Source organism: Spodoptera frugiperda, chromosome 20 (genome assembly GCF_023101765.2).
Source record: "Spodoptera frugiperda isolate SF20-4 chromosome 20, AGI-APGP_CSIRO_Sfru_2.0, whole genome shotgun sequence".
In the NCBI taxonomy this organism is placed as follows: Eukaryota; Metazoa; Arthropoda; class Insecta; order Lepidoptera; family Noctuidae; genus Spodoptera; species Spodoptera frugiperda.
Window position 1 is genome coordinate 6,185,601 of NC_064231.1, and position 26,014 is coordinate 6,211,614.

At 36.0% G+C, this 26,014-nt stretch overlaps 1 protein-coding gene across 2 annotated transcripts in view; it reads right to left on the reverse strand.

Moving 5' to 3' along the window:
• Positions 1 to 26,014, reverse strand: part of LOC118282285 (uncharacterized) — a 108,127-nt gene that overhangs the window by 41,695 nt on the left and 40,418 nt on the right. For both annotated transcript variants that reach the window (XM_035603281.2, XM_035603280.2), the window contains exon 2: positions 1,636 to 2,214. In XM_035603281.2, the coding sequence (XP_035459174.2) occupies positions 1,636 to 2,012 (377 nt within the window). In that variant the 5' untranslated portion in view covers positions 2,013 to 2,214. The remainder of the gene's footprint in view (positions 1 to 1,635; positions 2,215 to 26,014) is intronic.

The following is a 26,014-nucleotide window of genomic DNA, read 5'->3' on the forward strand; positions in this document are numbered from 1 at the left end:
TATAGTACCACTCCGTATATGACTGATGCATAAGGTTTCCCTTAATTATTTATAAGATAGGTAATTCATTTCAATCAATATTCTTAGCTCTAATAGTAACTAATAGGAATTCATGAATTAAACGGTACTGCAGCTTACCATATAGTGACCCAGAATTCATTAACCAGAAAATGTAACATCCAAGCTAATATTGATACGGAGTAAAGCCGCATCTCATCTGGATTCTGACTGTGAAACTATTGCGGTCCAGCGCGGCGCTTCTAGCGTTGCGATCAAATCGGAACAACTCGAACAATATCCATAAAGTGTTCGCTTGAACAAGACGTGTATCGGGTTTGTTTGAAATCGAAACTTGTGAATAGTTCTGTTTGACGGCTTATGTCGGTTTGTGTTCGTGAGATAAATTGACGGTCGCTTCATACCCTCACCACATTTTATTGTAGCACAATGCTGGAAAATCCTTTTGATCAATTGACTTCAATGTAACGGTTCCTTTTTGAGTGATGTCTGTAAGTTGAGCGTTTGTCTGTCTATTCATAGCACTCCATGTGATGTTAAAAGTTCAAACAAATGTTTTTAGGATGTTTTGTTTGCTGTTACGTAAAATAAAATACGTAAGTACGTAAGTAAGTACGTGCGGGAGTATTTAAGTGATACTACTGATTATCGCTTTATATTGGATAATCAACCGTTATTCAGTAATTAATTTTGTGTACAATTGCGTGCCTATTTGAAACACATTTGCAAATGTTACTACTTATATATTGATTTTCTTCTATACGTACCTAAATACAAAATTATTATGATCTCCGTATTTTGATAATATGCAAAATAGGAGCGTGAATTTTGTCTACACTCAACGTTCGTTTATTTTCAAGTTTTCCATTGAGGTCTTTGTAAGCTTAATTTTATAGAAAGCTTTAGTAACTGGCACGTGTACCTACGTTTTAGGAAGAATTTTTCAATAATTTATTAGGTTGAAGTCATGCGATAGGGAGAAAGCCTACCATTTAATGGCTTTCCCAGTCAGGAATCCGTATTTTAACAGGCAATTAATACCTACTTCTGAAAAGAAAATTCAATTATACATTTTTCCATTCATTACTATTATTAATTGAGGGGCTACCCCACGCCCTAAGGTCGACAATATTGCTCTTCCTATGCCATTGAACCCGGATAAAAATCTGTCCCTACCTGTATATTTTGGAAACCTAACAATTCTACCCAAGCATGTTTCTATTTAGAATGGAACAAAGTGCAATCACCGACAACTGGTTTAAAGCAAGTCTTAATCCCATAGTGGCATTATCACAGTTCCCAACACCCGCAGTCTCGTTAATCGTGTACTACGTAAAGGGTGGCGTCCGAGCCTATTTCCATTTATCGGGCATGTTCCAGGGGATTGGAATAATTGGCAACTGAATACATAGACTATCGAACAGAGTCTCTCAATACATTAGCTGTTGAAAGAGATAAGTAGCTTATAAACTTTAATACAATGTTGTTATTTTTCCTTAGGTATGATGTGTAAAATGGTCTAGTATTCTAGCCATCATACGGATGGCAAATAGCTGTTCTGTGGCGGTGACATAAAACTACGTATATATAACGTAATCTACAAAGAATCATACGTACTTTTCATCTTCTGGCAGCTCGATGTACAGCGGCAGCAGCGAGATGTTGCGCAGATGGAGTGGGTAGTCGCCGGCCAGGTACGTGTGAGAGATGTCGGCGAGCGAGCGGTTGAACACTCGCACGACGTCGGCGGCCGAGGGCGGCGCGGCGATGCCCACGTAAAACGCGGTGCGCGCGTCCGCTTGCAGGACCCGTAGCTCGCGGCCCGCGCTCGTCGCCGCGAGCACCGCGCACGTGCACCACGCATACCACGCCGCGCACGCCGCCGCCGCCCACCGGCGTCCGCGCATCGCGCACCCGCGCCCCGGCCTCACCGTCGCCCGCGCCCCGCCCCCCCCCGCACCGCGCCGCCATACCCGACGCCCGACCAACACCATCCACGCTCAACGTGCCCTCCCACCACACAGACTCTCCCGCCCCAACATTTACTGCACTTTATTTACAACAGTCACTTCAGTTACTTCAGATACACTTCAACAAAATGTTACTGTTTATAGCACAGAACTATGGACGGTAAATCATGATGAAATTTAATAATTCTCTGTTTTGCAATTCCTGGTACTCGGCTCATTTGCGTATCTGTAACAAAAGGAGGGCATCTATTTAAAGGGATCTATTTGTATGGTAATGACTTTAACGAGAACATTGTAATTACAAATTAGACTTAATCAATATTAACATTTGGTACAGTAGATATAGCGGATATCGAGTAATATGAACGACCATGTTGGTGAGATACTCCACTAAGAAAATGTTTATAGAATTGCGGCCAAAATATGCTTCAGCTCATATTCGAGACATGTATGTATTATGCATGTATATAGGTCTCGGATAAGATCGAATCCCAAACTTTGGAGATGATAATACAGATAGGTATTTGCGTACCCACATCTGTGTTGAATGGTCGCGGTCACATCTTCGCTGTGGCCCAAACATTACAATTTATGTTTGGGTTACAACTAGACTGAAGATTTGTGGATTCACTATAATATAGGTAGAGTAATATAACTATAGAGTAGGAAACTCGGACTGACATACACCACATTGATAAAATTGGGTCAAAGTGATTCGGTCTGGCACTGTTTGGTATTCGTAACAGAATTTGATTGTTATTCGATCATGCACATTACACGCTGGAGGAATAATTCAGGAAATCAAACAAACAATGGATTCTTCGTAAAATAAGACTCCCATATCTACACGGGTCTAAAAACAAAATATCTCTGTGCTCTAATTGTATTTATTAATTCAAAGTTAACCTCGCTGTTACGCAAGAGGCAGTCAATAACAGATAACGGCACCCGTAACCATTAACAGGGGTCTTCGATTTAAGTAACTGCAGGGTTAATCTTGTTTACATCTAGTACACGTTAACTAATTTATGTTCAACGTTATCACAGTTTTTCGTCCGTCCGCCGTTGGGCTCAATTTAGTTCCCAGCTCTGGTAGCGAGCACTTGTCGTGACGTAACCTATTTATTCTCACGAAAAACCGTGTTCAAGTTAACGCTGCTCATTAATTATTTTAGATATACTTAGTGAAGCTGAACCCGAGATCGTAATTTGATAGCCTAGGCTTATGAGTACTGCTAGTACTTACATATTAATATTAAAATGGACTTATTACGTAGATTGTACTGAGGACCTATAAACATTAAACATAATTTGTTTTATGTACCCATAAATATACTGCGATGACATATTTTCTACGTTATGCATATTAAAGGCTATAATAAACTATTACATACACATGACACACACACGATACTAAGATTATTCTCCTGTGTTGTAAGTGCAGTTAAAAACATAAATCACGCATAGAATATTTTGTTGCGGGAATCGAATCCGATCGACATCGTGTTACTATAATTATTATTTTGAAACGTTTTCCACAGCTCACTAGCATTCAACTTATAAATTATGATAACCTAGGCAACATTAAACTTGTGGAAGTTTAATGCTTTAGAGATGTGGATTTGATTTATCTTTGACGAGTTAGCCAAAAGTATGTAGATACTACGCCCACGTTTCCCTACCAAAGTTTCACACTTAGCATAATCTAGATTACTGAGCAATTCAAAATGGAAACAATAATACGTATTTTCCACATCAATATTATGATTGAAATTAAATTCGTTGAACAATTTGATTAAGCTAGACCAAAGTTTAATCCCTAGGATTAGATGTCAAGACTGGTAAGTGTTGATTTAGATTCAAAGCACACCCTCGTCAAGCGATGTCTTCGCAACATTACTAATTGAAACTATGTACGAGAATGTTCTCAAGTATTTCCCACTTATCATCATTAGGATTATGTAAGGAATAAGTATTTCGCATTCAGGGTAAAATGGATGGAAAGCTATTAATCGTTTGTGTAGGTTTGCTACATGGTTAAATGTAGTGTAAATGTTTAGTCCTCTCTCCTTTTGTTCTGAAAACTTAGTTGATCATCCATTGCTTACATCGGAATAAAATTATAAGACTACAAGTACAGAATTCACGGAACGTAAGCGTAAAAAGTAGAAATCAAATCGAAATTCGAAATAAGCGAATCCATCAATGTGAATTCCTAATTATTTTCTTTCCGAACAATACTGATCCATCAAGTGTCGACCTATCAAATTGACAATTCAGGGATGTTCGAGAACAGACGAGACACAGTGTTACCTACTACCGGAGATGTCTAACATAAATAAGTCATCCGTATTCGGCTCTCACTTGAAATGTCTTTTAACAAGTTCTTATATATTTTTGGAATTATCTAAAGTTAGCAATAATTTAATGAAAGTACTTCTATTTAATTTTAACGAAAAGGAGAACAGATATCACGATTTACATAAAACAGTCGTCATGAGAATTTGCACGAAGTAGTGATACAAATTCAGATGTATTCGCAAAGAGCAAAAGCAACCAGAAGTATGCAACAGCTTGAACAGCAAAAGGAGTTCTACATATTTACAGACAACAATGAGGTACATCAGTTTAATTAAACGTTCCCGCAAAAATAACGGCACGCTTCGACATGGCAAAGATTTGTTTAGAGAAATCCTCCCACTCCGAGAGATCGAGAGCATCTCTTACTTCAATATTTGAATTGAATGAACAAATTCTAATTTCTCTCCTATATTTTCTTCCGCAAATGCTTTTTATTCATTAATCGAATTCTCCTTTGATGTAAGTACGGAGGTATGTAGTACAGCCATATAATTTGTACGTGGTTCCTGTTGAGGAGAGTGAACTCGGTACGATGTAGGATTAATTAATAGCTAATTACTCGCGGTCACATAATGAGACTGCCTTGGCTTTGGACAGCCAGACTTAGTTTTAATGTTAAGTGATAGTTCTCAAGTTGCGATTAGTTCATACAACTAATGTAATTCAGAACACGAAGTTAGTTAGCAAGTCTTTATCTAGGGATAGGAAAGAGTTTACAGTTTGCTAAGTAACCTCATATTGCGTGGTCTCAGTAAATAGACTGTGTCGCCGTTCCCGTGGGTATCTTAAAAGACAACTTTGGAACAAGAGGATGGAAGAACATTTTACCTGCATACTGACGGAGTTTTTAATGAAAGATCCGGATATTGAACGTGAGGTATAACAGGCCTGATTATAACAGCTTTGAAAAGGAGTGAGATACGGGCTTTGCAGTCGCCAATCGACTTGCTCAGCGCACTGATTAATCAAAGGCTTTGAATTTTAGATGATTTATTTTCTGAAATGCAGCTCAATCTGTTTATAAGAAAGAGGAGAGAGTTTTTAATTGATGTACTGTTTACTACGTTTAAACAGCATACACTACATAGTTACAACGAAACTAAATATAGTGCACATTGAACATATATTATCTGAATGGTGAGTATCGTACATTTCTCGTAACCCCTATAGTTCCGTACTCCAGTGCGAGCCGGCCCACTGTAATTTGCATTGTTTACTGTTGCACGGACAACATACTTTACAGAATTTGTTACGCAGACACTCGTACAGGATGAAATATTATTCATACTCGACGTGTTCCATAACTCAAATTTCACTGCGTAAACGTCACGGAAGTAACGGATTGAAAAATTGAATACTTGATCCTTGTCTGAACTAGAACAGAGGATATTTCTTTTGCAACCCGGCCAGTCGGTGTGTGTTATTTATCGATCTCATAGTCGCCAACCCTGTTCGTATGCCCATCACAATCCCAATATGTCGGTCTTTGAATATTCAACGACAAAAGCGTGTTGACACTTTCCGAATAAAAAATGTATTCCGGAATTTGTTATTCTTTATACTTGTTTAGAAATTATTTTATAGTCAGCTTTGAATTTTTAAAATACTTTGTAACTTTAGCTAAAAGAAACAACGCTTACTTATTTCATTAGATCATTGGAACACTGGCGTTTACTTTAATTAAATACCAAACTCTAGTTTCAAACCAATTCCAGCTTTCCTTAATACTATTCTCGAAATGAAACGGAAATATCTTGATAAAGAGTTTTAAGCTTACGTAACAAAGTTCATTTTAAATTAACAACATAAGTATTTGAGATAAGATAACAGAATGAAGAATGGTTTTATTAATTCGTTATTACATGGCTTTTGATTTCTCAGTGGTGACTGTTTGACGAGTCTTTATAGCTTTAACTGGCGGCACTTTCATGTTAAAATAAGCCTCGAGGTTTCGTCGAGCGCCCAGCTCCCGGCAAGCTATAACCGAACGAGTAGAAGTGAACCGCTTAATTCGAGTAGAATTAAACTAAGAAAACGGGCAGCGTTATCTTTATCCAAATTGATATCATTTTTTTCTTTTATATGTAAATTTTTCATTACATATTCCACATTACGATGATACTAAAGAATTGTGCCAGAAAATCTACAAAGATCGCTTTGCTGAGAAAACACATTTTCACACTCGATATACTTTTACACGGCCAACGTTTTATAAGTTCACACCGAGAGATTTCCCAGTACGTCTTACCTTGCACTTACAGAAGGATTTAGTTCCAGTTTTTACGCAGCATTGAGTTTGTCTGTGTAATATACGACAGGTTCAGATAAAAGTTCTATGACAGTGTAACGTACGTGTACGTGCCGCGAACTAAGTGTGATATGAACATAACTCCCAGTTTGTGAACTTAAAGCAAATTATAGACGTGCTCCTCGCCATTACATGAGCGAAATTTTACTTTAAACTGCGTTAATTTGCTCACTAGCGGAGACATATTTAAGCTTATGATTTGCATATTAGTACATACTGAAGCTACTTTGAATATAAAACTTTTTATATTACTCTTTTAATGAACGTTTACGTATGCAACGCTTGCGAAACTAAACTAGGTTTCATTAATTAAAACCTACTTTACGTAAAAGCAGCATCTTCAATCCGAGCGGCGGAGCTATTAGTCTGACCCTAGATTAAATGGAAGGCCAACATTTATGTAGAATCCTAGTTGCCTCGTATAAGTCATCTGTCCAAACTTCATACATCACACAGTAGCTTTAGTATGTAGGGTTAGTGGAAAAACAAGGCGCAAGAAAAGTTAAAAGTTGGATGACGTCAGGCGAAAACCATCCATCAAACGGTAGAGAGCCTGGATAATAAATCTCTTGAACAAAATATAGCATGACGTACAGCTAAATAACTTCACCTAACACGAATGTTGATATTCAATTTGTAAGTTATTGAGCATGGAGCGGACAATGTACAGGAAGCCGGATCGGTAATACGTATCAACCAGTGGAACGAAACCTCAGAGACTGATTATTCGATTATTCGCTAGACGATGAAGCAATGGCATTACGAGCTGACGTATCGACAACATAAATAGATGAAACTGAAACTATTAAGGCTAGTGATTTCATTAATGCTCTTAACGTCGATACCTGTTGCTATTAAACCGATATGGTTGTACTTCGTGCACCTAAGTTTAAAATTTCTTCTAGTGATTTTGTTATACTGATGTTAAGTTTTTACTTCCGAGAGTTTTGTCTTTTAGGTTGATATTTTTTTTATAAATGTATTTATTTTTCTTTATTTACATTTCGCAGGTAAACCAAATTTGACAATGCAAGAAGCACGTTATGTATTAAATTCAGTGAATTATTGCCCAATATCAGTATGTAGCCGTTCCGTAAGCCAGAGCTGATGACAACATTCGAATCTTTTGGGAATTTTCTCAAGAGCAATTTAAGAAAAGAAGCTTCGATTTCCTCGGAGACTGTCTGTTCATCGCACTCCAAGTACAACCTCACAGAGACGTTGCGACAGTTTAATCAATGTATTTCATTATACTGCTGTTGAAATTCCTATAAATTATCACCCTTTTAAATACTAATATAATTGACTTGAGTTGCTAAAGAACTACTTCTTGTGTATTGTAATAATAACTGTTTAATTTTGTTTAGTCATGTAACAGTTGTTGTTAATAATGTTCAAAGGTAGCTCACTTCCAAACACTTATTGTTATATTACCTACTTAGGTAAAATGAGCTTAGAGAAATACCGCTTGACAACTAAACACATCAACCTAATTTTATCACAGGCTAACAAAAGTAAAGTCATATTTTATAATGTTATCTTACTTATGACATTATCCCTAGCAATTTGAAATACACACACTAGTCCTCGGGGACAAATTTCTAACTTTTCTATGGGACAAGTGACAATCAATATTGCCCCTATTATAACGGGACGTGGGTAAACGCAAACGCAGTCCCTTCGCTCCCGAGGGTTAGTTCACTACAAAAACATTCTACGTCAAATAAATCGTAGTTGTTAAGAGAACTTCAGTAGTCCATTGCTCGTAGGCACACAAGTCTCGCCAGGGGTAACGGGCGAAATAGCCACATGGGCCTATGATAACGACAGCTGTAAAAATGTACTTTATATGCAAAGTGGCCACTTTAAGACCTTTCAAAGGTCGGATTGTGTGCCCCATTATGACCAACGCGTGCATTTCTGTGGACAATTTATAATCCCGAAAACACGTAAAACTCGTGGCCATTTGTAATTTTACGAACTGCTATTTCGTTTTAGTTAGCTTTTTTGTTGGATACCGTTTACTAACTTTAGTTTCCAACATGTTTCAAAGTTAAATATTTTATTTGCAAAAGTGTGTGTTCAGTAGTTGCCCACTACTGACTAAAGGGACTCGTTTTTATGTAGTTGATGAATTAACTTAGTTACATACGCATTTTCCATTTCAAAGGATTTTTTGTGATCCCTAAATCACACTTGATTTATGTTCGATTTGTTTAAATTGATAAATAATATTTTTGTTAGTTCTTTTATTATCTAATTATTATGTTATCGGCTTACTCACGTAACTGTTTGACGAGGAACTCGACTAGTTTCAAGCCATGCTAGAGGCTCATATTCATGAGCCGTGGCTCATATTCCGCGACACACGACACGGCGACTGTCGTGCTGCTACTGGTGATGCCAATAACATAATAATTAAAAGTAGATTTCTTTGAAATACTCTTGAGAATTTTGATTTACGGTTTAATTGACACTTCAACTCGAGTGTTTCTTTAACAGACAAACCGTTTTTGTACACTTCATCCATAACTGTTTTTTTAGACAGAGAAACCCGAGACGCTATGAGCACCTTGTTAAATAAACTCTGATTGGCAAAAGCCGTGAGAGAATTCATTCGAAATAAAATAATGTTCGTCATACTTTTGTTATCATTAAACACTTCGCAAAAGGTAGTCTGAAAGGAGAAGTGCTCTTGAGAATTGGTTAAGTATTTTTATTTTCTTTTGGAGTTATAAAATAAACATTATTGAGACGTGAGTGTATGCCTACTTTGTAGTTATAAATAAATATTCGATATCTTCTCTGTATATACATATATGTACCTATGTACAAACAATTTAAATTGTGAAGTTAAATTATTCTAGTCACAAAAACGCATATAGATAATGAAAAAGGTAACGCGATATACACGGATATACGTAACAAAGCTTCGAGAACAGTGACGAGTGGACTATTGATAAATACCAGTAAGGTATTGCAGTTTGTGGTGAGTCCGTGTGATTTCAATGAGCACTGGCCACTACAAAGCGCACGTCCATTTGAACCAATATCAATGCAAATGTTGTTCAATGTATAGCTCCAGCTTCCACTACAAACGTATAATTTTATTGAAATTGTGCTTGCAAAAACTAAAATGTATTTATGTTAACTTTAAATATAATCAATTGTATAAGAATACATGTTATTTTTCATAACAGTCATGATTTATTATTAGAATTAAATTAACGAACAATTTTGCAGCTATTATTAATATTAATGATTAAAGCCGTATATTTATTACTATGAAACAAGACAGTAACCCTCTAAAGAGTCTAAAGCCAGTTGAATAGGGGCTTTGTTGCGAGGCATATTGTCCTTATAACTAACTAAATATTGAAGGTAAATGGGATGAAATTTCGTCTTATTATATTAGGTAAGCAACTCAAATAAAGTTGATAAACTTTGCCAAAGTTGTAATAAAGGTTTTCATAGCGACAAAACGGTTACATTTATCTAAATTAAGTATCACGGTATCTGACAATCTTTACTAAAAACTTGACTAAACTCGGAAAAGTTTAAAACAGGTAGCCGGTATAAAACTTTTTGGGATAATATCTCGAGGGAATTATATTCAGTTGATTTAAAATGAATGGTATTCCGCCATTTGCTTGATTGAATAATTGTATCGTACCTCATTACTTTATTAATCTCCTTCACAATCTTTATACCATCTACTTTCCAAGTTTCGTTTTCCTAACAAAAAAGGATTCATAGTGCGAAGAGAAAACAGGGCGCCTGACGCCTTAGGCAGACATACTTCAATGCAGAACATTTTCAATACAAAGTAAACTTACTCGTAGATTGCGGAACATCCATACAATATACCCTAGGTATTACGAACTCATTTGAATTTTAAATCTTGTGAATCTTCTTCGAAACTATGCTAAACTGTCAAAGTTATTCCGCTACGACAAATATTACAGCTCAAATGAAGTTTCACTTGATACCGTTCCAGATAGGGCCAAGTTTGTTACTAAAAATAGAGACAGTTCAAGAAAAGAGGAAATGCTTTTTGACTTGCTTTAAATCAAATTCTTCGTTTAATTTGTAAAAACTTCACGGCGGCTTAGTGGAAATTTGTTTATCTCTTCCAAACCCATGTCTACTCGTATATGAAAAGGCGTATTTTGTATATGTATATGTATCTCCCATATACAAAATATGTACTTAATAAGTACCTTCCTACGCGTTAAGAAAGCCTTTCAGGTATTTCCACTTAGGAAATTTTACGTCATTAGAATACACTCACCACGGCTTCCCAATTAATTAATTTGCAACCTGATTTTCCGATAAATACTTTCCATTGAAAATCTAACTTTACTGCTAAACACTTCGCGAACAAAATCTTTATAAAAGATTAAGAAATAAATCAGTATTGATTTTATATGTTACATTGTTTTCTAAATGGGTCGCGATATATAGTGAAAGTAAAACAAAGCCGTATTTTTCTATGTGTAAGAATGTTTATCCCAAGATTGAGAACATAGGAAGTCTGTGGCAGGACGTCAATTTACGACAACGGACTATCTCGTTTCGGGTGTCATTCCATTAAGACCCTCCCTTAATGGCCTGTGTAACTCGACAACATGGCTATACCTACGAGAAAGACTAACAAAAATTGTGTTCCAAGTACGAATTAAAAAAATAAAAGCACGTCAGCGAAATAAACGGATTAATTTCGCTCGTTGCGTCCGAAACTACACCACCGAATTTATTTGATCTGTTTTTAGTTGCTTCGACCTATCTGCATAATATCTGAATTGTTGTTTGCCGTGTTCAGCCAATAGCTTTTGCTTTTTTATTTTATTTAAGTCATTCGAAGTGTTGGTAACATTTTCGTGTATTTTTTTATCGGACTCAGTTTCATTTTTGTGTTCTGTAATGAAAGTTGGAATTTGAATTCGGAATTTCACGTCAGTTTGCTATCGGTGTTGTTCTAATTTCATTTGTGTTAAATAAAATATTTTGAAAGGAAATATTACTTTTCATAATTACTCTTCTCTGTTTTTAATCTAGCTCGTTCATCATAGCGTAGGCGAACAACACTGTCGGCTGTCAACGAATTTGTAGTCATTTCTTGATAATTGTTTTTTCCTGCCTTTCATCAAGTTCTAAGAAAAAGAACAGCAATCATAATATAATTATTTTCCTTGACATTACACAAACTAGTAATTAAGATAACGAAAAGAATTTTTGGTAAATTAATTGAATAAGAGTCTAATGAAAACGAACTAACTTATTCGATATCTTCAAAATTCAGAGATGTGCGCAAACCATTGTTTTACATGTATAAACCATATCATACCATATTATACCATTTAAACTATATCATGTCTTTTTCCAGTGATGTAAGTTGAACCCACAAAAAGAGAGTGGTGAAATGAAACATTTAAAAATTAGATTACCTACATTGAAAAACGTTTTCCGCAACAACAATATTTCAATTTGACTACCGTACTTGATATTTTTACGAACATTCAACGGGAAAAATTTTGTTGTTAGTACAATACACACCATAATATATGATGACAATTTAAATTTTCATTCATGAATGTTGTTTGAGGTACAGTCAACCAACTAATATCCTCATAAGGGTAGGCAGACGTGCACACTATGTCATGTTAGGTCACTCTATAATATACACCCACTTTTCACGATTTTTAAGTATAAGCCCCATATAAAAGTAACCTTCACTCATATACCGGGCCCAGTTCTAGATAAATTTTCAAAAAACCGTTTTATTTTCTAGTTGTAATTTGCCCTATGCGAATTCCGAACCCGAAATGTCTTGCCTGGGATCGCACTTGCGACCACTCGGCCAACGAGGGACTTTTCCCAATAACATCGTAAAAAAATTAAAAATATTTTACAAAAATAACTATTAATGGCTACTCCCAAAACTTCTTAGTAGTTTGTAATAAGAAAAAAAAAATAACAAGCAACAACATTTTGTTACAAAAATCGAAAGATCTCGAAACACTTCAGAAGACAAAGAGCTACACTAGATGTTTCCATGAAACTATAATGAGAACTTGTTAATAAGCCTCTATTATTAAAGGGTATATATTTTAGTCATTAAAACAGAAATTACCTACATGAAATTGCTGCGAAGCTTATTACCAAATACGCAAATTAATTTTAGTTGAAAATGTTTTACTAAGCCGTGTGTGTGCTTACTGGTGTGGACTGTACATTACAAATATTTGTTCGTGACACGCAATGTTTAATAAATGCAATAAACCATTGTTGAATATGATGGTATGAATGATGTAATTCGACACCAGCAATTTATACTGCGCTAACTCAAAAAGCGTACTTTACAGTAGAGGCGTTTAAAGGGAAAAACGTGATAACTTTTACATTAATTAAGATACTTTTTTGAAATTTGGTATGCTTAATATTTAATTTATTCATTGTAATATCTCATATTTATATTTTCTTAATTATTTCTATTTTTTGATTTAGCGCAAGTTAGCCGTATATAAACGTAATTCATCAAAAAAATTTACATCTTTATACACGTCTAACTTATGTTAGCGTAGTGTAGTACGGGACGTCGCAGTGCATGATCAATCATCTGATGCATATTTCAATATTTTATGAAGAACATGTACTTACTTACAAAAATAATAGTCAGCGTACCATTAATAAACTAATTAATACGTTAACACATAAGTATTTACTATGTAAAAGTCGCTAAGTCGTTCATTTTACAAACGAACAAGTATACACACGAACGCACTAAACTACGCTAACTATGAGTTAGTGCAGTGTTGCACGGACTTTGACCAAAGTGATCCCCGCGCACACTCCGCTAATAATAGTTGGCGTAATATAAAACGAGTGATTTCAAAAATAACCTTTACTTAGCGTTTTATAAGATTTGTAACTTTCTTATTTTTGCATATTTCTTCTCAATTTTTTTATGACGTATATAAACACACATTTTAAGCAACTTGGCATAAAAAAAGATTTTTCCAAATTTTGAGTTAGCGTAGTATAAATTGCTGGTGTCGGATGTTACTACAAATAATTTTCTGGCAGGTTTTATATTCATCATCATGCATCTATATCCTAGTCAGCCGTGTATGGTAAGAATTTTGGAAACTTCACGATTTTTTCAATGATTAAGAAATGTTTTGTTTATTTATTCATCAAGAAATCAACATCTACACTTTAATATATAAGAGGCTGAAGAGTTTGTGTGTTTGAACGCGCTAATCTCCGGAACTATTATTCCGAATTGAATCATTATTTTTGTGTGTGTTATAGTCCATTGGTCGAGGAAGATTATACGGCTATAAAACATCACACTACATTCAATAGGAGCCGAGTAGAGTGGGTGAAACGCGCGCAAGTAGCTAGTCGTATATAAAGAGTAGACATGGTATGGATAATAATTAGTTTTATACTAATACTTTGACCAAACTGACATTTATATCTACGATAACATGAGATTATAAAAAAAAGAAAATAAGAACATTACGTATTTTATTTTTTTCGTTTCTAACCTCTGATGTTCTTTACTGAATATTTCGATGTCTATAAGACAATTGGGAAGTGTGGGTCTTTCTCTGACCTCCAAACAACCGCTGTGAATCAACAAATCTGTCCCTCAGGAACAGTATACTTTTACTACAGTAGTGGTAGTAACGTCTGTGTTAGACTACCAAATATCTGTATTATATTCTGCGTAAAAAGAACAAATATTGATGGTAAATTGGCAAAAAATACTTTAATGTATCGTTCAAAAGAATAATAGGTCATTTGAAAATACTTAAACAACGGTTTGTTTGTGTTACACGGTTTAATTAGGTATATGAGCATGAGTATAGAATATTACAATAATGTGTAGGTATAGGAATAAAAACAAATTATATGAAGAACATAAATTATGAGACAGTATTAAAATTACAACTAAAAAGAAAATATCATTTCTCTTCTCTGTCTGTCCTACATCTGTTCATTACCTACATAAATTATTAATTTTAAATATACTGCAAAATAATATTTATATTTTCTTAATTAAGTAAGATATTCCACGTTATCTCCATATTTAATTAGGTATATTCGCCAGCTACAAGGAACCAACCAATCAAAGCGCACTCTCGTTTCAATCTCCTTAAACGAAAAGCAAACTCGCACTTAGGTCCCAGGCGATTCCACCTTTGTCTAATATTTCCCAATATTTATGTGAATGTATTTATGTATACATATAATATATTGTATGTATATTATGTATATGTCCTGTAGAGGACCAAGGGGGAGGCCTTTGTTCAGCAGTGGACGTCTCTCGGCTGATGATGATGATGATGATGATGTGAATGTATATGAAAATTTCCCAATATTTTTGACACAGACAATAATTAGACACACACATAGACACATTCAACCAGTCTTGGTTGAAAATCGCAATACTATCTCAGATTTTGTTCCATAGCACATATAGAGCAGTTTGTAAAACCTCCATACAATTTCTTTATATTTCACACTTTCATTGAAGCATCACAAATATTTCAAAACCGAAATCAATCAATCAAGTCGGTCCAACGATTTTGGCGTTTTATAGTCATAGCCGATATCCCTGTCTACTCCTAGTACACAATTCCAATCAAATCTGCTGTCAAATATGATGACAACTGTTGAGATTGCTTGGTCATATTAATAGCGAACCAATCATAGCCATTGACAGTCCATTTAATCCTTAATTAAATTCAAGTGACAACTGTTGCTGATACCTTGTTAGTTATGTGTCTAAGGACAGGTCAGGCAAAGCTTTAATGAGTTTTAAGACTTTACAATTATCAGTCATAGCACAAAGTCTTTTTTTCTAGGAAGAAAATCATATGTCAGACTCTTACTGATTAAAAACCACCCTGTTCCTAATCCTGCTTTTCAAACAGGAGCACCGGTAAACCCGGTAGCTATTCTGGATCAGGCATCAGCCCTACTGGACCCCATCTGTGGAGGTCTGATGGCTCTATGAGCACGGAGTCTAGATTTATAAATAGGCAAATATGTACCTAAGTACATATTCAATCACGTTTCCAAGAATATATCAAACAAGTTCTTTAGATAAAGAAACCGTTTGAAATAGTACTCGAATAAAATAAAGTACGTATTAGAAAAGACAGGTCATTACTACTCTGGACTGAAATCTAGTTTCCTTGAGCGCTGTATCTCGTTTAAATTATCTACAGCTCGAAAGTGTAGTCCTTAATGTTCATTTAAGACGGTAAAATATAGGATAATAAGTCCCACTTCCCAGTTAGAAAACATTACACACTATCTGTTTAAGACAGAATTAAGAGGCAAGATTATTTAGTCGAGTGAATATCGCACCCGGCGTGATTATGGAAATAAGGAGACGCAGATTATCCAGCTCGTTGAATACTGATGATAATTCCGTATAAATATTTTATACCCTGCTATAGGCACCATTTACTTATTTAAATAATAACTGCAAAAGTATTATGAACTCGAGATATTAAAACGTAAATTAAAACTTTGGTATGTTCTCGAAATGTAATTGCTTTAATTTTCAACTTGAATTTCGGTATTTTAATTAATTTGTAGAATAGTTATAATATTGTATTACGAGTATTTTTATTTTGGGTAACAATGTTGGTACCTATTCGATTTGGATTTCGTATCAGCCTTCTAGACTCACCAAAATCTTTTTACCTATATACTATTAAAAATGTTGTGGTAAAACATTAAGCCCTTTAAATAAATCTTTGAAAGACAAAAGCAATAACAGCAATCAATTGTAAATACTTCCGATTGCATTTATTAAAATCACTTCATCATGCATAAATGCACCAATAGCTTGAATTCGTTTATAGTTCCTATTGTTATAAAAGTGCGCTATTAAACGCCGCTCTTTTTACCGAACAATTGAAAATTTTAAATGCGAAATGTTTTGTGTTTTCTTTGTTATTCAATCGCGTTTGTGGCGGGATACGGCGGTCAAACAATTGGCGGAGAAAGCTTACATCACAGAAAAGGACTTGAACAACTTGTACGTCCCTTTTCTTACCGTTTCGTTATTCTGGCGGGGTAATAGCGACATGTTTCAGATACAAAAAGAAATATTTTTCCAATCACATTTGAGAGATAAAGGATTTTACTTGGCAAAGTGAAGCGACGAAGAGTGGCTGTGTTTTGAGGAAAATACAAAATATTGAAACAATACTCGAGATGGCTAGGCACGTCACTGCAGAGCTATTCAGCCGTTTGACATGCGCTGCATCTTTATTGGAAGTATAAAATCGTGCTTTGACATACATTGCTGGCATCCCGACGCTATTGTGCTTCACGGAACTTTATTGAATTCTCCGGGAACGAAAACGAAAGTTTCTTTTCCAGATTATAAAATTAAAAGTTTTAATTAGAATAAATGGGCCAGTTGCGAAGTTGTATTTAATTAGAGAAAACTTTTGCTGTTTTGCATTGTTTTGTTACGGGTTTGCGGTGTTCAACTTGTACTTTTTATATTTCTAGACTAGCCTCTGAAGAAGCCGTGTGGCAATTAACTTAATGAAGCTACAATTACGTTGATAGTGCTTTTTATTTTGTCGGAAAGTCGTATAAACTATAAAAGTGTACGAAGGAGTAAAAAGAGTAAATAGAGAGGATCCCGCGAAACTCCTGTTGCAAGCCCCAAAATAGCCTCATAACGAAAATTGCTTTTGTCCCAGGAGCACAAACCACCAGACATTCCAGTGCAAGAGAATAAATCCAAGATGCTTTTATATAAAAGAAGATTTCCAACTGAATTGAGTTTAGGTCATCAACAAGAATGAAGTCGTTTATCTGTATAATTCTTACGAGCAGAGTTGCTCTAGTTTCTCTTTACCACTACGTGCTTGAAAATTGAAGGTTGCCGCTGGAGCGAGCTGAATTCTTAACGGTCAATGCTGTTTATAGTCGCTTAGAGCGAAACCAACACTTTATAACAAGCTCATCCAGTTGAGTGTTAGCTACTTTGAAAAATAAATAAATTTCCAATTAATGTATATTCAGCGCGGGTTTACATTAGCGCCCGCAAATAAACAACTTCGGTTGCCAACTAATCGTTACACACACTAACCCCATATTGATGAATGTAAACGTCCCACTGAGGCCGTTACATATTCATCATAGATAAATGTGGGTGCCACATTCAGATCGGACTAAAGGATTAATTTCACTTTGAGCAATACACTGCTCTTTGTTCTTGTTGGTTTTCATTTTAGGTTATTCGGGAGTTAGTGAGGGGTTCCACTCGAGTAGGTCTATATGGGCGCCCGTTAGGCTGGAGGCTCATCATGCATATTCAAAAGTGGCGAGGCTCGAGACAAGTGGCTCAATGTTACTTTGTCGCGCCGAACTACCGCTTTCGAGGCCACGCGCTAATGCCGCTGCATATCTGAGCAGCTTACGTATAATTAAAACAATCCTTGATATTATATCACTGGAGTGTGCCGCGGAGCTACTCACTGAGCCGAATGCCTACCGCTGTGATCTCTACGTGTACCCACAATCAACTTCGCTAGCTTTTATCCTAATACCTACATACTTGGTTAAATACATGAAAGTAGATATTAAACTTACGCGTGTTTAAGAACATTGTATGAGTTTGTATATTCCTCAAGAAAATTCAGTATTTCTATTTCATGTGCTTGAGTTATAAACATGATTTATTTTCATGTATTTATGCAGTCTAGTCTACCAATAAATTCATACTCGGGAAAAATAGTCCATGGTGATAGAAAGTGTAATATTGGAAATAATCTTCATGCAATATGTCTCGTATATCTTTCTGCGACCGAAGGATAGCGTTGAAATAGTGTTTCGTATTATTAGACGTAGTAGATTTATTAATCTAGCGATTTTATTTTCGGATTAACCAATTCTTCAACAAAATCATTACGCAAAGTTACTTTAATTCATATTGTAACATAAGAAGTTGTTTACCCATGTCATTATTTCACATGTACGACGAAATAAAAAGATAAAAGTACCACAACACTAATTATATCAAACAGAAAAGTAAGATATACGAGTATATATAGAATCTAGTTAGTAATACAAACAAACGGAGGCACAATCAAATGTACACAGACGTCGGCCTGTACAGATAGAGCCCATAATTCAAGACTCGTCGTAATAAAAGGCATTTTTGCCATACGTGCGCAGCACATAAACTACTCGGTAAATAATTACTGGCAAGAAAACATTTTGGAGATTACGAACACTGCTTTCGTATGATTTAGTGATTTCGCACATTGCGTCTTTATCCTATACCTATAGTGGTGATCGACAACAAAATTAGAAGCGGCAACTTTTTTTTTATTGTGGAAAATCATCCAATGACTTTTCTTGCCTTAGGCGAGGTGAGAGGGAGTGTCAGACTCTTACTGACTAAAAACAACCACGTTCCTACCCCTGCTTTTCAAGCCGGATCCCCGGTAAACCCGGTATTCCGCAGCTCTTTACAGAATGAAGACTTAGAAATACAAATAAACATGACGACGGTATTATTTACACCATGTGAATATTGGATCAAAAGCACCCTAAATCTGTTCGGTTTTTCTTGTGTTTTCACAAACATACAATGCATTTGTTCCTCAAATATTGGTACTAATAAAATCACACTTTTGCCCTGCGGTCGGGGTCGATCTTTTACACAGTTTTCCGTCCTAGCCTGAGGCCAATCTACGGCTCACTGTTACGAACCTTTTTTTTCGTTTCTCATCATGTATTTGGATCTTATACCTATAACTCTGAATTTTACAGACTTACACTTACATTGCTTATTATGTTCAGTTGTTTCTATACGCCCCGTTATTAAAACATCGCGGTTTAAATGGAAAATAAATAGACCCTTCGTTATATTTATACATTTTCCAAGCGGTTGTTTAATGAATAAACAATTGTAAGCATTAAAGCTACCTTAATTAATTTGTGTCCGTTTACATGTCCGGTTTTTACCTAACGTAATTGGTTTTCAATCGAAACATTGTGTCAAATTCATAAAAAATATTAATTGTTAATATTTTTAGTGACTCTCACAATAAGAGATAGAAATGAAAAAATATAATATTAAAACACTTAATAATTCACAAACTAAAATTATAATTCACAACATTATCACTAAAAACTAAAATACAACGCAATATAATTTCTCAATGTGTTCATAATTAAATAAAAAAAATAATTCCCTTTGGTACAAAGCCTTTGCGAGCGTGCCCGAGGGCAATTGAAGCGCAAAACCATGTTTCTCCTATCTATGATGACTATCCTCCGAGATATTCATTCAAATAATAATAAATATTATCATCACATTTCTACGAAGAATTATATTAAGCGAATTATTCATTTTACCATTAAATAATGCTTGTCTTTGCTAAAATTGTAAGACGAAGTAAATGTAACGTTAAGTAAAACCTGAAATTCTGATAGAAATAATATATTTAAATAAAAACGGGGACCGTGTGTATTTTAAAAATATTTTTTTTATACACATACACATTCTTTAATCCTCGAAGGGGTAGGCAGAGGTGCAAATTATGGCATGTAATGCCACTGTGTACACCCACTTTTCACAATTTTATGTTGTAAGTCCCATGTAATAGGTAGTGAGCCTATTGCCATATACCGGGCACATTTCCAGACTCCGTGCTACCACTGAGAAATTTTCGAAAAACCGAAAAAAGCCCAGTAATACTTCGCCCGACCCGGGAATCGAACCCGAGACCCCTTGCCCGGCAGTCGCACTTGCAACCACTCGGCCAACGAGGCAGTCAGTTTTCCTTTTCCTAAAAAATATTTTCATCCCTAGCTATCTCTGCAAAACTATAACTTTGAACATGAATATTATGTACCAAATATTTTCTATAAAAATACGCGACAAAAACGATGACATATTGCGACTAGTATCTAGAATCGTGTATTGAAAGCAGTTTTTTAATATAAAGTACGATGTACGATGTCCGTTTTTATTTCACGCTATACCTACTTTTGTAGCGCGTGTACGCAATTCCACAGAGTCATTACCTATGCCCAGCCCACATTGAGCTCATGTTTACTTTTTGCCAAAGTAAAATTACAACCGACCCATTATTTGTTCTCTTTGTCGCGACTACTGAGTAGGGTAGTTCCACTATGTTTTACAAAACACAATGTTATTTGCACGGAAAGTTGGCAAACACCCATGTTACAAACACACAAACCCCTTAATCTTGACTTATCTGTACACACCAACTTGAAATCCTCATTTAACAAGTATTTGTATACATATTGTGTATGTATTAATATATAGAGAACAAACACAGGCTTTTAGGTCATCGAAAATATTGAAATACAATCGCTTGATATTATAATAATCGATCTTTTGCTTCGTTCCGAGAATCCATCTTGAGGTCTTGGCACAAATTATGAATCTTTGTTACCGACCAATGTTATTGATCTCTTCAACTAAATAGAATTCCACGCACACTGACACACACAATTATATTAGTTTGTAGTATAAAACAGAACAAAAATTCAATATACATACAATTTACATCTACGCATATCCAATGTTCATGATTCAGACTGTACTCCAGAATTATGCAAAACCTTTCTAATAGATTAGCTGTGTTCATGCACATGCTAACATATAAGTTTGTATACGTATGAATAAATCACACATTTGTGTTAAAGCTCTACCTACTCAATATATAAAGCTTTTTTTTTTTTTGAGGGTGGAAAATCATCCAATTACTTCTCCCGCCTTGGGCGAGGCGAGAGGGAGTGTCAGACTCTTACTGACTAAAAACCACCCCGTTCCTACTCCTGCCCGTCGAGCCGGAGCCCCGGTAAACCCGCTAGGTAGTCCGCAGCTCCGGATTAGGCATCAGCCCTACTGGGCCCCATCTGTGGTGGTCTGATGGCTCTTTGAGGCGCGCGCAGAACGCGACGCGCCGCACGCACGGGTCTGGTTCTGGTCGGGCGGCGAGCTACCCTTGCTCACCGTCCGCAGACCCGCACTTACGGTGGCCGGAGATCGTCGCGCGATCCCCGACGCCCGGAGTGTCTCTCGCGACGGTTGGGGCGTGAGGAGGTTCGTTCTCTCACGCGCCCCGCCTCCTCCTTAGCTAGCATGACTGCTTCGCAGAAGGAGGAGACGGCATCCCAGTCCCCCTCGCTCCGCACCATGGCTTGTATCAGTGCCGGACGCGAGAGGGCGCCGTCGCCGACCACATCCCTGAGGACACGGCGGTGCTCTGCCCACGCAGGGCAGACCGCAAGCGTATGTTCCACCGTGTCCTCCGGGCGGTCTTCGCAGTGATGACACCCGGGCGTTTCCTCCCGCCCAATAAGAAACAGGAACCTACCGAAGCTTCCATGTCCGCTAAGCACCTGCGTCAGGCGGTAGGTGAGGACGCCGTGGCGCCTCTCTAGCCACTCCTCAAAGAGGGGACTTACCGCTGCAATGACAGCGAGCCCAGCGCCGGAGCTCATCCCGCCACGCATTAATCTGGCGCAGCAGTGGAGTTTCGCCCCGGCGACGCGCGACGGCGCGCAAACTAAAGACGCGCGCGAGCACCTTCGCCTCCAAATCCCACGGCGGGAGTCCGGCAAGGAGGTTGGCCGCCTCTCCGGAGATCGTGCGATATCCGCGGATCACTCGAATAATATATAAAGCTAAGAGTTTATTGGTTAGTTTATTACAATGCGCTAATCTCCGGAACTACTAGTTCGAATTTAATAATTATTTTTGTGTTGGATAGTTCATTTTTAGGGGAAGGCTATAAATGAACTAACTGTTGTCTGACTGACTAATGATAATAATAAATAATTATCGTCTATAAAACATCACGCTACAATCAATAATCAGCCGGTGAAACCGCTGTGGTAGCTAGTATAATAAAATAAAAGGCGTGAAAAACATACAAGTACATAACATTATATTCCCTTCTATGGATTGTTTACAAGTATGACGATGGAACGTATCGAAAGTGATTAAAGGAGATAAACTCGTTGCACACACGTTGTTAGTCTTAGGATGAAGTAGAGCATTAACGCAGCCGTTCACTTTGAAGCCCCGTGCAGAAAATATTGAGTTAGAAATATTTTTATAAACATACTGATAATTATCTTGAACCAACATTTTCCGTACCATTTACTTTATTATTTTAAAATATTTACCAAATAATGGAAAGGAATTCTGAATATGTAGGATGAATAAGATTAGCACAATTCGAGACCCCGCTTGTTAGAAATGGCAATAGTCTATTTCACAAGTGCTCTACTCGGACTGCTAGCTCAAAATTGTCCATAAACATATACAATTCGAATTTGTGCTCGGCACTAGAAACGCTATTAGGATGGGAATTAACAATATTAACTGGTAAAGTTTGCGAATCCCTTCAAGTAAAAGGAGATACGGTGTTATGATGTATGTAACGAGCCACTCATGATAAAATCCTGACGCCCAGCCAATTTCGTCGACCCAACTTAGCTGGTACGAAGCCAGGAATAATAAACGATTTATTTATTTATTAAAACATCCATCAACTCGATTTGAGGACAAAATTAAATTTAAAGCGAAAATTTTGACAAAGTGCACTCTTTAAAGTAACATTCGCTATCGAAAAAAGCGCTATCGAAGATTGGCCAATTTATTCTCACTTTAAAAATCAATCGATGTGTGCAGCCAGACAAAATGGAGTCTCGAATGCATTTCGCATTGTGTCCCGCGATTGAATTGCCAGACTGTTTTCCAAGACGAACAGATTTTTCCTCAGACTTGGAAAATCCATTATCACAGTGAGACTGTAGTCTCTCGAGAATAATACCTGAATACATGTCATTAATGCTAATATTTAGATTTGAGAAACGTTTAGAGAACTTTTAGCTTCTTTTTATTTTTATTTCTTTACAACATTTTTATTTTGAGGTACTTGTTATTGACATTCTATAAAAAAAACTACACGCAATTTTTGTTTTTCAAAAAGATGTTCTAAAAGACCTTGTAAGTTACAACGACCGCCCATTCCATGTAATACCAAACAACTACGCAGAAGTTAACGTTAATGAATTATCATAATATCTAGCACGCAACCCAAGCCTCTTCATAAACTAAACTTTAAAACTCTAAAAAGCAAAATACACTGCGTTATCGAAGATACTAACTAACTTTTAAGATAACAAAATTAATCGATCAAAAAGGCATTAACGTCTTATCGCTACGTCAAAATCAGGAAAGCGTTACCTAAGTTACCTCATTGAGAACTTATGTGTTTGATACAAAAAATGTAACATCGTTAGCTCAGCAAAAGTGTTGGAACATGCCCTTAATCTGCGTAATTTAGGAGCCGCGCCATGCTACACGTGTGATGTGAAATTTTAACGATTTGTGAAATCGTCGAAGTAATGTGTCGTACGCGTAGCGTACAGCGTGTTATCTTTTAAAGTACTTGTATGGAACCTTTTAAGCCTCGTATTGAGTCTAGATAATGTCTTAATACTGTCTATTCAATTTAAAATCAGGATTAGATTGAGAGTATCCAATTGACTACATATTACGAATACTAATCGTTCTATAGAGTGCTTTTTAAAAGGTTTACCATACGACACATAATTATAAATACAAACAAATATAAAGTATATTTTATCCTCTCACACACTTAGTATTTCCCTTAACGCAACTCTATAATAGTATAACACGATAAAGAGAATTTAGATGAAACAATAACTCGAGAAACACATTGGAAAACAAGCTAGTTACATAACTGTGTATATAGTATTAGTTAGAAGTAACTTGGTATGTAGGTATGTAGACTCTAACTAAAGCAAGTCACGGAGCGAAAGACGAGAACATACATCACGTCTACTGAGCCCTCAGGGAACAAACGTGATGTTATTCCATATTATTAATTAAGAGATTAACGCCAATGTGTTATTAACGTTATCAGTGAGATTTCACGTAATTGACATTGAGTAATAGACTATGAAACACAGTTTTGGTTGTAAAATGTATTAAATTAGGTATATTATGGTATAAACTATAAACCGATGGTTATTTTAGCTTCAAACTAGAATTGGTAACGTTATTATCGACAGTTGGTAATTTGATTGTTTCATAAAAGCTTGTTTGTACGATAAAATTTATCGAAACAGTCGTTGCAGCCATTTGGGTTACGCACAAACGAACGTTCACTAAAACATGTCATTTCTATATGTATAATCTCAAAGATAAACGTATTTATTTTTACCTTTTCGAACACGGATAAATGAAAATAACTTTAAAATGATTTAACGTCAACTGCGAAGTTTATAAAGTCCATTTATAAAGTAGTAGAAGAGCGTATCAACTATTTACGCGGCCAAGTTCGAAGTCGGTTCAAGTAAAAACAGTTTGTCAGGTCTGCCTCCTGACGGAATAGGAACCTGATACTGCTGGTGGCGCTAAACTAATTTACGTCTTCCAATGCTTCTGTAAACTGCAACTTGGCTTGTTATTTAAGTAATTTTCGACTTTAAATACCTTAGTAATAAAGTTATATTTCTATTACCAACGTTATTTGCCGTTCAATAAAAATAAAGTTGTTTCGATAAAAATGACCAATATTTGTCGATTGATTCATTTAAAATATACACAACAATAAAGACAAAAAATATTTTTATTTATCAAAATGCTAATTGTTTCAATGTTTCACTCGATTTACATTCAGTTCATGCGTGTTATCTATAAAAATGTACCAACTCTTTGATTACGAGACTCTAAAATAAAAATACATTCTCATACATAGGTAATAAAAAAAGGTACATTGATTTTTTTCAAAACATACCTCGAGTTTATCACAAAAGATCAACTCAGAATCATTGACCTAAATCAATCTACCTACTTACTGACTGGGTATCGACCCCAATCTAATTGGATAAAGGTCAGCAAAACGATACGAAAACATAATAATAATCTTGTTGTAGATATGAGTAGGTAGATATATCATTTAAGTAAATAGAATATCGTATATTTCTTTCATAATCATGGTTTCAATCCGAGCTTAATGTTAGCCGTAGGCCTTTTCACTTTGAAGGCCGAACTCCCTGGGACCAGTCTCGTTTATCGTTTGCCCTTGTACAGATATTGTCTCTCGTACGTCAGGCTTCAGTATTGGCTATTTTCTTATTTTCTCTGAGTCTTCGGTCAATTATTTTTTTATTTATTTATTTCATAGTAAACGAAATGGTGTTTTTCTCGTTATTTGAGGGAGGATTTTAACGGTTGGCTGCAATATTTTAATAGATTTCTTAATATGAATGTGATAAAATTTGTACACGT